Here is a 12,562-nt window from a genome sequence, read left to right as displayed (position 1 = left end):
ATTGCTTGCAAGACACTTTTCTCAGCATTGTCATAATTTCAAAGAGAAACGGTCGTAATTTGAGGACTACTTGTATCAAATAGAAGCGCTTATTTAGCATGAAATCAAATTGGATCCCTATAGGTCCTCTTCCCTGCCACACAGTCCAATGGACTGAAAATCATTCCTTTTCACGGCGGTTTCCTGTACATGGGCTGAAATCAGATCGAGCCCATCCAACCTCTAAACTCTAATAAAGCAGACCCTGTTTTAGCTGAGTCACCACTTTGCCCTTCATCTGATTATTGGACTCATTGATTTTCTGTGTTTGCTTCATCATCTGAACCATCATCTAATCAAACAGCCTGATTTTAACAACATTGAGATCCCCCCCCCCAAAAAAAAACTACAGATCAAACCAGGATTAAAACTAACAGCATTTTTTCCATATGTGGAACAACTAAGCTCCTAGGTTTCTACTTTGCTTTTATTTGCTCAGTTTTGAGCTTCGTTACAAGCACTGTTGAAAAGATCAATTTTTTTCTTCCCGTACAGTTTCACAAGTTTTTCTTGCAGCTCCGTCAATGTAAGATGGTCCACTCTATCCGTATCATTTTCAGCAATGACAGCCCAGGATCTTCTGCGATTGTTTTGAAGCACACAACAACCTGCAGCCCAGATATGACTGGGTACGTTCACTCGGTTGTTGATGGATTTATTCCCGGGCACTGGACCCACAATGACATATGTATGCTGGCATCCTGCTGCATTTATATTTTCTTCATATATTCTACATTGTCCATTATTGAGGTGGCGTAACTGGGGCATGATGTCGGTGAAGGTGAAGGTGGCATCTTTGCTATCCTGATCTGGTTGATGGGACGGTGGTGCCATGTGTCCCTTGTCGTGCATGATCTAGGCTGACGTAACCGCGGAATTGCATCTGTTGATAAAGCGAGGTGGCAGACCACATTAAACATTGGAAACAAACAATCCAAAGCAAAAGAAATAGTCGTGTACATCTGGCACCTGCCCTGTTCAATTCCAGAGAAGAAAGTAGTAAAGATCTGTAAGTGTGATAGAGACGTCTCAGGCGAAGTTGCAATGAGCAAAGAAAAGACAATCTCCAAGAGAATAAAGAGATTAAGACAAGTTGTAAAAAGCAATGATAAAGAAAAGACGATCTCCAATGGGTAACCTAATATAAGGTGTAGTCAACAATCTTACCACAAATTCAGATACAGGTATCGATCTCCTCCTAATCCAAAGTTTAATAACATAGCAACGGAATAAAAACAAAAAGAGAATAACAGAGTTGGAAAAGATCTTGGAGGTCTTCTAGTCCACTCCTTGCTCAAGCAGGAGACCCTATACCATTTCAGACAAATGGTTGTCCAATCCCCTATTTAAAACTTCCAGTGTTGGAGAATTCCCAACTCCTGGAGGAAAGTTGTTCCACTGTTTTATTGTTCTCACTATCGTTCTCGGGAAATTTCTCCTTAGTCCTAGGTTAGGTTAGAGTTGGGTTAGAGTTAGGGTATCTCTTTGGTAAGTTTCCATCCATTGTTTTTCGTCCTGCCTTCAGGTGTTTTGGAGAATAATTTGGTCCCCTCTTCTTTGTGGCAGCCCCTCAAATATTGGAACACTGCTATCATGTCACCTTAATCCTTCTTTTAAATATACTAGACCTACCCAATTCCTGCAACTGTTCTTCATATGTTTTAGCCTCCAGTCCCCTAATCATCTTTGTTGCTCAAATGATCAAACAATAAAAGACACTGATTACAGGTAAGAATTGAACAACAGAAAACATTGGTTCTACCTAACATTACGAAAGTGGCAAATGTATGAGTTACAATGCTTTCCTTTCCTGACAGGTCTGTATCATCCTTAAAATTTACTAGTATATTCCTACATCTTCAGAATGCATACTCTATTATTCAGTTCATGATGGAATCAAATAATTGAAGAATGGATTCCGTTGGAAAGGATAACAGTTGGAACAATGAATCAGGGGGATGACTTGCTCCCAGGAGTTGTGGATGCTCCAACACTGGACGCTTTTAGGAAAAGATTGGACAACCTTTGTGGGAAACGGGATCGGGTTTCCTGCCTGACCTCCAAGGTCTCCTCCAACTCTTTTACAACAGAGTTGTCTTTCTGACAGGAGAAAGTTGTCACGGGGGAAGTTGGCCCAGCTGGACTTTATGTGTCCTAGGCCAATCCAACCTCAAGGCCTTGTTAACTTGCTAAATCAGAGCTTGATCACTGTTCTTTCTCTTTTTCAGGCAGAAAAGTCCCACTAGAAAGGCCAAGCGAGAGCTAGACTGTAAGAATTCTCTTGGCTTCATTAATATAATATTTCCCATACTTTGATGTCTATTCCTCTCTGGGAAATTGCCTTTTTTTATGTTTGCTCTTCACGACGTGACTAGATCCACATCTTCCTAATATTTGCTCAGCCTTGTTCTGGAATTGAATGGGACCGGGGCTAAATACATATAATCTGTGGGATACTTTTTAGTTTTGGGTTATTAGCATCCGCCCTTTACCCACAGAGTCAGTTCCACAGAAATGGCACCCTAGGCCAAGCACCTGTCACGTCAACAAAGGAGCAGCCATGCATTCATTTCTATGGAAAGATAAGAGGAAATAGCCATAATATAAATCTTGGAGCAGGGCTTCCATCAGCATTGGGACTCTTCTCTCTCTACTTGTCTTCTTCTGGTCTCCAAGCAAGTGACTGGTTGCACCTGTGAGTATTCTGCTGGGTAAGCCACTGTGGGATGTTTTGTTATGGGCTGCGGCTGTTGTCATAACCTTCTTGTGCAAATGCTTGAATTATGCGCTTTCCATCCTGGATACAGTCACTGTTTTTTGCATAGATGGCAGCTTTTGGTTACTACAACTCAATCTTCTATCAGAAACATTAGATTAATTATGGTTAATGTGGGCAAAGAATTTTATGCATCTAATCCTCTTGCTGCCACAAAGCACAGACAGGGAATTCCCCCTAATATCTGGGTTTCTTGTCTGTGGATTTGTCAGACACAGAGGCGATAGAATTGCTGAGTATTATGCGCATCAGGCAACAAAACCTACACTGAAAGCTGAATTGACCCAGAAAGCTACACTGGTAAGACCACCCTTGGGATGCCCTGCCCTTCCTTCTCTTCTATCCAGAAATGTAAACAATCTGTTTGGCCTCCATCTGAACATGTGGAACACCTGGACTTTATGAGCCATTGGGTATATTCAACCTCAAACTGATTCTCCCATTGCTAAATAAAAGTCTTTCTTCTTCTTCTTCTTCTTTTTCTCCTCCTCCTCCTCCTCCTCCTCCTTTCTCCTCCTCCTTTCTCCTCCCCCCTCTCCCTTTTCTCTCTTTCTCTTTCTCTCTCTGTTTTGGCAGAAAAGTTCTACTTGAAGGACCAACCGACCAAGAACACGGCCATGTTGCTTCTGTGGATCCTCTCCCTGGCTGCCTCCTTTCTCCTGCCTGCAACTGGGGAGGTGGGGAGCAGTTTCCAACCCTGCAGTCAGTTCTTCTTGGGTGGAACCCCCCCCTCCAACCTGTTGCCACTGAATCCAGCCAGAATCTGCCAGTACTATAAGGGCAGCTATCGATTTGCCACAATGTACGACACAGCAGGGCGCATCCCCCTGTTCTCAGCCTATAAATATCATCATGCTCCAGGTGCATCACCGGTGGAATGGAAGATTGAACCACAGGTAAAAGGAGTTCCTATTTTGAAACCAAGCCTTCATGAAATGGAGATCATCTAAGAGAAGGGGTCTCAAACTGGATTTCTTCAAGGGCTGGATCTGCATTGTAGTTGCCCTCTGTGAGCCGGCCACAAGGGAGGCGGGAGGAACGGACGGCAGATTGGACTAATCCTTTGGTATTTCCAGGGCCCCGTGGGCCAGATATAAGCCCTTGAATTTGACACCGCTATCTTAGAGTAACAGTCACTGGATAGGAAATAAGACAAGACAGTGGATGTAAGAATTATTTGTACATGATTAATCTCAGGAGCTTTTAGAAGCTTGGCTGTAAGAATTCCACATTGGTGAGGTTCCACTTCCATCTTTCCCCAAAGAAGCAAACTCAGGGTGCCCAGAACCCCAAATTTCAAGCTGAAGCAATGTGTATTGCTACTGTCCTATATGTGTATAGGACAGTTTCAAGCAGGCTCCCCAAGAGGTCAGTCAGGGCCCTCAATTTCCAGATTTCCCACAAACTGCCACAAATATGGAAAGTGCCATGGAAACGTATCCCGCACCCAATTCCCTGTTTGGCTCATGGTAGATTTTTAACCAGATTCAGCGTATTTGATTCCATGTGTGAATGTTAATCGGGCACATTGCTTTCTATTCCATATTCATAGCTTGCACTGCCTAGCGATCGTCACAGAAAAAGCATGGAATCGGAAAGGACCTGTCGAATCAACCCACGTGACCTGACAAAAAGACAGGCTGTATGGAGCGATTATGAGAACATTTTCCAATACGACCTGGGACAGTTGGCACCAGCATCCCACCAACCGTATGGAGATAGCAAAGCTGCAACCTACACCTTAACCAACGTCGTGCCCCAGTTTCAGGAACTCATGAATGGAGAATGGGACGATTTCTTAAGTACTATGAGCCAAAGTACTGAAGGATGCCGTGAAACATTCGTCATTGTGGGCGTGGTGCCCGGTGACGATTCCATCTCTGGTGGCCGAGTGAATAAGCCCAGTCATATCTGGGCTGCAGTTTGTTGCGTGACCAAAAAGGAGCAAAAACAGGGCTTCGGAGTCCTTGCTGAAAATAATCAGGATAGGGTAGAAAGGTTTAACCTGAAGGACCTGGAAAAGAAACTTAACGAAAAATACGGGAAGGAAGGAATTAATCTTTTCAATGGTGATTGCTATTGATAAGATTAATAATCCATAAGGTCATTCTCTATCTTCCAAATAGAATTCACAGAGCAAAAAAAAAAAGACAAAAAAAGCAAAGTATATCCGTAGCAGCTTAGTTCTTCAACCTATGGAATGAATGCAGTTATTATAATCCTAGTTTGATCCGTATAATTTTTGGGGGCTCAATCTTGTGAAAAGTCAAGATGTTTGATTAGTTTGTGGTTCAGATTATGGAGCAAACCCAGAAAATAAAATAATCCAATCATGAGATGAAGGGTTCAATGATGGCACAACTAACAGTTTCCTGTCGTTGCACAGTGCGGGTGGGAAGAAGATCCTTAGGAATCAAATTTCATTTCATGCTAAATCGGACTTCGATTTGACACAGGTAGTTCTCAATTTACAACCATTCAACAACTGTTTGAATTTATGAGAAGACTAAAAAACCTACTTACAATCTATGTATGACTGTTGCAGTGCCCCATGGTCCCATGGTCAAAATGTGGATGCTTGGCCTGTGTTTAGGATGGTTGCAGAATCCTGAAGATTGTGTAAATTGGGTGTGACCCACTTCGCAATAACATCGCTTAGTGACAGAGTTCCAGTTCCAATTGTGGTTGAAAGTTGATGCCTTTCTGTACGTAATTGCTTGAATGTTTTCTCCCTCGCTTTCTTAGTTCTTGCAATAAACTTGCTTATCAAAGATCTGTTTCCTTGTGTTGCTTTAGAGTACAATCAATCTAGAATAACTTGAACATTCGCTTTTGCACAGTATTATCAATCAGCCAATCCATCAATTTATAAATCAATCAATCAATCCATCTATCAGGGGTATGTCTATGGGGAGGGGGGAGCAGAGAAAAAGTACATTGCCAATACTTCCAGTTTTCTTCCCCCGGATGTTGGCCTTGATTGATTGATTCAAGGTCATTAAGTTGGTGTCAGATCTCTTATGTGTCAGATGGAGGCTTCCATCAAGTCCTTCATTGCTCTGCTACCCCATGAGAAATGACCCCACAATGGCTGGTAAAATCTGCACCCCAATCTTTCCCACAGGCAGGGCAACTCAGTCAGTAGCCGTGTTCCAATATCTCAGAGGCTGCCCCAAAGTCCCTGGATTGGGGGGGTGGGGAGGGACAGGAAGCGTTTTCCTGAAACTCTGGTAAAGGAAGTGCCTAGCAAAGCAGAAGGACCAATGAGAATCCTCCCTTCTTCCGCGTCATCGGTCTCCGGGCAGAGTCTCCCTTGACTTCACCTGATGGGCGAGAGAGTTCGACACAGAGAGAGAAGCGGAGAAAGTGGGAGGGGGATGTTTTCGGTCGGGGGGCGGGCACAGTTCAAGGGGTGTTCAGGCCAGTCCTGGAGGGGAGACCGATGACGCTCAAGCAGGGAGAATTCCCATTGGTGCTGCCGCTGGTTCGTTCCCTTCCCACTAATATCAAAGAAATGGTGGAATGGAATCATTAAAGAAAGGGTTCAGTTAGAAAGGATAACAGTTAGAACAATGAATCAAGGGAACAACTTGCTCCCAGAAGTTGTGGATGCTCCAACATTGGACGCATTTAGGAAGATATTGGACAGACCTTTGTGGGAAATGGGATAGGGGTTTCGGCCTGACCTCCATGGTCTCCCCATAGCCAGTCCCCTAATCATCCTGGTTGCTCTTCTCTGCACTCTTTCTAGGGTCTCTCAACATCTTTTTTATAGTGTGGTGACCAAAACTGGATGCTGGATTGCAGGAGGGATAGCCCCAAGGACGTGTGTGTCTCTGTGTGTGTGTGTGTGTGTGTGTGTCTGTGTGTGTGTGTGTGAGAGAGAGAGAGAGAGGGGAGAGAGAGAGAGAGAGAGAGAGAGAGAGAGAGAGAGAGAGAGAGAGAGAGAGAGAGGGGGGGGGGGAGAGACACCCCAGGACTCCCCAGCCAGCCATCTCAGAGACCCCCAAGTCTTTGCTGGCCTGGGGGCTGCACGTCCCCTTCAGAAATCCACCACAGCCCACTCCACACCGGATCTCGGGGAGTGCAAAAAGAAGTCCACACTCCCCTTCCTCTCCTTTTCTCTTTCCTCCCTCTCATTCCTTCCTTCCTTTTCCTTTCTCTCCCCACCCTTCCCTTCTTTGACTGTTTACCATTTAGCTTGCCTTCCAGCTCTATCACAACTCGCCACAGATGGATCACTATGAGCTGCTCACCAAGGACAACCTGTCATGGCCAGCTTTTCCTGAAACAACTTGCCATGGAACCAGATGTCAGGCTTCCAAATATCATCCAGAATTAAATCAGAGTCCAAGGCAGAGCTTCCCTCAAAGTTCCCGTTCATTAATAGAGACATGTTGGCACATCTGAAATCTTCCCAGGGTTCCCACCCAGTTGAAAGTTCATGATCTTGCCCCCACACTCACAAAGTTACAACGATGCTGAAAAAAGAGACTTATGACCATTTTTCACACTTATGACCATGGCAGCATCCCCATGGTCATGTGGTATACATTCAGATACTTGGCAACTGGTTCACATTTATGACGGTTGCAGCATCCCTGGGTCACATGATCCCCTTTTACGACATTCTAACCAGCCAAGTCGATGGCGAAACCAGATTTCACTTAACAGTGGAGACTCTAGAAAGAGTGCAGAGAAGAGCAAGAAACGGGATTAGGGGACTGGAGGCTAAAATGGTTGCAGGAACTGGGCATGTCAGGTTCAATGAAAAGAAGGACTAGGGGAGACATGATAGCAGAGCTCCAATATCTCAAGGGATGCCACAAAGAAGAGGGAGTCAAGCTATTCTCCAAGGCACCTGAGGGTAGAACAAGAGACAATGGGTGGAAACTAATCAAGGAGAGAAGCAACTTAGAACTGAGGAGAAATTTCCTGACAGTGAGAACAATGAATCAGTGGAACAGAAGTTGCCTCCAGAAGTTGTGAATGCCCCAACACTGGAAGTTTCTAAGAGGATGTTGGATAGCCATTTGTCTGAAACGGTATAGGGTTTCCTGCCTAGGCAGGGGGTTGGACTAGAAGACCTCCAAGGTCCCTTCCAACTCTGCCATTGTATTTTATTGTATTAACAGCCGCAATCACCATTGAAAAGATTAATTCCTTCCTTCCCGTATTTTTCGTTAAGTTTCCTTTCCAGGTCCTTCAGGTTAAACCTTTCGGTTCCACCACAATAGCGCGAAGACCTTCGGCGCGGAGACATAAGCGCGAAGGTATAATCCGCGCCGTCGGAATCGCTGAAGCGAAATCGACGTTCGCGCGGACACATAAGGGCGTAGGGCAAATCCGCGCCTTTCCATAGTGTTTTTAAGCAAAAGGGGACGCTACCGCTGCTTCATCACGCAGGCGCAAATGTTGCAGCTGTCAAAGATGTCAACTGTCAAATAATCGCGCGTGTGTTGCAAAGCTGTCAAAGGATTCATAATATGCTTCTACTGCTGACTTGCTGACTGTTTATCTTATTTACTGACATAATAAACTGATTTATTTATTCTGTAATCAATATCTTTCTTCCATTTGACGCAACAAAATAAACTTTTAGTACTACATTTTACTGTCTGTAATTGATATCTTTATTCCCTAATCCTACACCTAATCCTAAACCTAATCCTAAACCTAATCTTACACCTAATCCTAACCCTAATCCTAAACCCCTAAACCTAATACTAAACTCCTAAACCTAATACTAAACCTAATACTAAACCTAACCCTAAACCCCTAACCCTAACCCTAAACCTAATCCTAAACCCCTAAACCTAATCCTACACCTAATCCTACACCTAATCCTAATCCTACACCTAATCCTAAACCTAATCCTAAACCTAACCCTAAACCTAATCCTAAACCCCTAAACCTAAACCTAATCCTACACCTAATCCTAAACCTAACCCTAAACCTAACCCTAAACCTACACCTAATCCTAACCCTAAACCCCTAACCCTAATCCTACACCTAATCCTAACCCTAATCCTAAACCTAACCCTCAACCTAACCCTCAACCTAATCCTACACCTAATCCTAATCCTAAACCTAATCCTAAACCTAATCCTAAACCCCTAAACCTAATCCTACACCTAATCCTAAACCTAATCCTAACCCTAAACCTACACCTAATCCTAACCCTAAACCCCTAACCCTAACCCTAATCCTAACCCTAAACCTAATCCTAAACCTAACCCTCAACCTAACCCTCAACCTAATCCTACACCTAATCCTAATCCTAAACCTAATCCTAAACCTAATCCTAAACCCCTAAACCTAATCCTACACCTAATTCTAAACCTAACCCTAACCCTAAACCCCTAAACCTAATCCTAAACCTAATCCTAAACCTAATCCTAAACCTAATCCTACACCTAATCCTACACCTAATCCTAAACCTAACTTATTTAGTGACATAATAAACTTAATAATAAATAATAATAAATAAATAAATAATAAATAATAATGAAACTAGTCCTAAACCCAAAACAAAACCCCTAAACCTCACGTATTTAGTGACATAATAAACTTAATAATAAATAATAAATAAATAATAAATAAATAAATAAATAATAATAAAACTAGTCAACAAAACTAATCAATTTGATGCAACAAAATAAACTTTTATTTACATTTCACTGTTTTAAAACATTCAAAAGCTGCATTTTACATTAAAAACATTTAAAAAATACTGCGGTTAAAACACATTAATTCAAAGCATTCACTTTTCGCGCTGCCGTCGTCGCGCTAATATCGACGCGGTAATGTGGGCGCGCTAATGACGACGTGTACTTGTCGACGCGTATTTGTCGGCGCTCTTTTGTCTAGCGCGGTTTTGAGGTGCCACGGGAAAGACAGGCTTTGAAATAGAGAAATTTCACTTTGTGAAAATTTGCTTCATTCAAAAGAGTTTTTTTTCCCTTTCCTTTTTCCACTTTATCCTACACGCCCCTTTCCCCTTTCCCTACTACCTTTATTTTCTATTTTAGACCAGGATAAGAAAAAGAATCCAAAGGAGCCTTTGGTTTGAGGGCGGCTTTCTGTTTCACAGCCCAAACCTGCCAATTCCTGGGGGGGGGGGGGGAGCTCACCACGACTCCACAATATTTCTGCCCTTTTACGTTTCACCATTTCTTCCAAAAGGTCCCTTTCTATGTTTTTCTCTGCTGAAAGTTCTCCGAAGAAGAGAGCGGAAAGCGGAGGAGAAACGGCCAAACTTTATTCCGGGGTCTCCATTCGGGGCTGCTTTGCAAGGAAAAGGGGGATCCTCCTAACCCACAGAAAGAAAGAGGGGGATCCGACGCAATCGGGGTTGGGGGGCGGGAAATCTGACGGGGCTGCTTCGTCCAGACGTTCTGAGCAAGCGAGAAGCGTGTTGGAAGGGAGGAAACGGCGTTTTTCTCCCCTGAAGCGAAGCGAATCCTTTCCCGAGGGAGCCCAACGGAGGATTCCCCCGGGAAGAGGGGGGAGAAGCTGGGAAGAGGATGAGATCCCTGCAGATCCTCTCCGTCTCTTCCTGCTTTAGCTGAAGGCTTTCCGTTAGCTTCCCTTCGGATTGGGGGGTTTCTGTGACCCCCAAGTCTATGGGGAGCGCCTCCCCTCCCTCATCCAGCGCAGCCCCTCTTCCCACGGCTGGAATCCTGTGTTTGCGTGTGTTCTGAATTAGGGGGAGGAAGCGTTGATCTCGGACTTTGGAGCTGGGGAGGGAAAGAACCAGCGGCAGCACCAATGGGGATTCTCCCTGTTTGAGCGTCATCGGTCTCCTCTCCAGGCCTGGCATGAACCCCCCTTGAACTGCTCCCCCCTAGACAGAAAATATCCCCCTCCCACTTTCTCCGCTTCTCTCTCTGCGCCGAACTCTCTCCTCCATCAGGTGAAGTCAAGGGAGACTCTGCCCGGAGACCGATGACGCGGCAGAAGGGAGATTTCTCATTCGTCCTTCAGCTTTTCTGGGCACTCCCTCTTCCGAAGCTGCAGGAAAACGCTTCCTCTCTCTCCCCAGGGCCTGGGGCTGCTGACTCCCTCTTCTTTGGGGCAGCCAAGGAGATATTGGGAGGCTGCTAATGACTAAGTGGCCCTGACTGTGGGGGGGCCGCCTGTGGGAAACATGGGGTGCAGATTTCACCTGTCATTGTGGGGTCATTTGTCCTGGCATAACAGAACAATGAAGGCCTTGATGGACGCCTGAATCTCTCTAGGCGACCTGCGTTATAAGAGATCTGACGCCAACTTAATGACATAAAATTAATCAATCAAGGCCAACATTAGGAAAAAAAACGTGGAACTATTGGCAATGTGCTTTTTCTCTGCCCCCCCCCAAAGACATACCCCTGATCGATTGATCAATCGAGTTATCATTTGACGGATTGGCTGATTGATAATACTGTGCAAAAGCGGATATTCAAGTTATTCTCGATTGATTGTACTCTAAAGCAACACAAGGACACAGATCTTTGATAAGCAGGTTTATTGCAGGGACTAAGAAAGCGACAGAGAAAGCATTCAAGCAGTTTGTACAGAAAGGCATCAACTTTCAACCACAATTGGAACTGGAACGCTGTCACTAAGCGATGTTATAGTGAAGTGGGTCACACCCAATTTATACAATCTTTGGGATTCTGCAACCATCCTAAATACAGGCCAAGCAGCCACATTTTGACCATGGGACCATGGGACACTGCAACAGTCATACATAGATTGTAAATAGTTTTTTTAGTCTTGTCATCAATTCAAACAGTTGTTAAATGGTTGTAAGTTGAGAACGACCTGTGTCAAATCGAAGCCCTATTGAGCGTGAAATGAAATTTGATCTTCTTCCAACCCGCCCTGTGCAATTGACTGAAAACTGTTAATTGTGTCATCATTGCACCCTTCATCGCATTATTCGATTAATTTATTTTCTGCGTTTGTTCCATAATCCGAACCAGAAATTAATCAAACAGTCTGAATTTGCACAAGATTGAGCCCCAAAAAATGATACGGATCAAACTAGGATTATAATAACTGCATTCATTCCATAGGTTGAAGAACTAAGCTGCTACGAATATATTTTGCTTTTTTTGGGTGGGGGTGTCTGTGAACTCTCTTTTGCAGACAGAGAATGACCTTATTGATTATTAAATCATCAATAGCAATCGCCATTGAAAAGATCAATTCCTCCCTTCCCATATTTTTCGTATTTTTCGTTAAGTTTACTTTCCAGGTCCTTCAGGTTAAACCTTTCTACCTTATCCTGATTGTTTTCAGCAATGACTCCAAAGGACTGTTTTTGGTTCATTTTGGTCAGGCAACAAACTGCAGCCCACATATGACTGGGTACGTTCACTCTCTCATTGAGCTGAGTATTCCCAGGTACAGCACCCACAATGACATACGTTTTCCGGCACTGCTTAGCAAATGTTTTCACGTCTTCTTCATAGTCATTCCATTTTCTATTATTGAGGTCCTCAAACTGGGGCACAATGTTGGTTAGGGTGAAGGTTGCATCTTTGCTATCCTGATCCGGTTGATGGCTGACAGGTGCCAAGTGTCCCCTGCTGAAATCCTTGGCATCTTGCTTGGTATGATCCTCCGAAACAGCCTGGCTCTCTTTAAGTTGACGGGGATCACCTTTATAACTATTTTCTGGCTGCATGCTGTCTGGTGCAGTACTCTTTACAAGCTAGGAATAACAAAGGACAAGCCTGATGAAGCTTTCACACAAGA

General features: G+C 44.0%; 1 protein-coding gene and 1 long non-coding RNA gene across 2 annotated transcripts in view; both read left to right on the top strand.

Annotated features, from left to right (window-relative positions):
• Window positions 1-3,031: 3,031 nt before the first annotated feature.
• On the top strand, window positions 3,032-4,558 carry LOC148044015 (uncharacterized). The gene is made up of 3 exons (XR_015697642.1): window positions 3,032-3,115; window positions 3,392-3,711; window positions 4,368-4,558. It is a non-coding gene; the product is annotated as an uncharacterized LOC148044015 (long non-coding RNA).
• Window positions 4,559-4,589: 31 nt separating this feature from the next.
• Window positions 4,590-12,562, top strand: part of LOC148044014 (endonuclease domain-containing 1 protein-like) — a 76,964-nt gene continuing 68,991 nt past the window's right edge. The window contains exons 1-2 of the mRNA XM_087722522.1: window positions 4,590-4,805; window positions 12,060-12,168. Of these exons, the coding sequence (XP_087578648.1) occupies window positions 4,590-4,805; window positions 12,060-12,168 (325 nt within the window). The remainder of the gene's footprint in view (window positions 4,806-12,059; window positions 12,169-12,562) is intronic.

This window comes from Thamnophis sirtalis, unplaced genomic scaffold, assembly GCF_051295495.1.
Source record: "Thamnophis sirtalis isolate CommonGarterSnake01/CBP01778 unplaced genomic scaffold, rThaSir2_p1.2 scaffold_9, whole genome shotgun sequence".
In the NCBI taxonomy this organism is placed as follows: Eukaryota; Metazoa; Chordata; class Lepidosauria; order Squamata; family Natricidae; genus Thamnophis; species Thamnophis sirtalis.
This window is presented reverse-complemented; position numbering and strand designations above follow the sequence as displayed.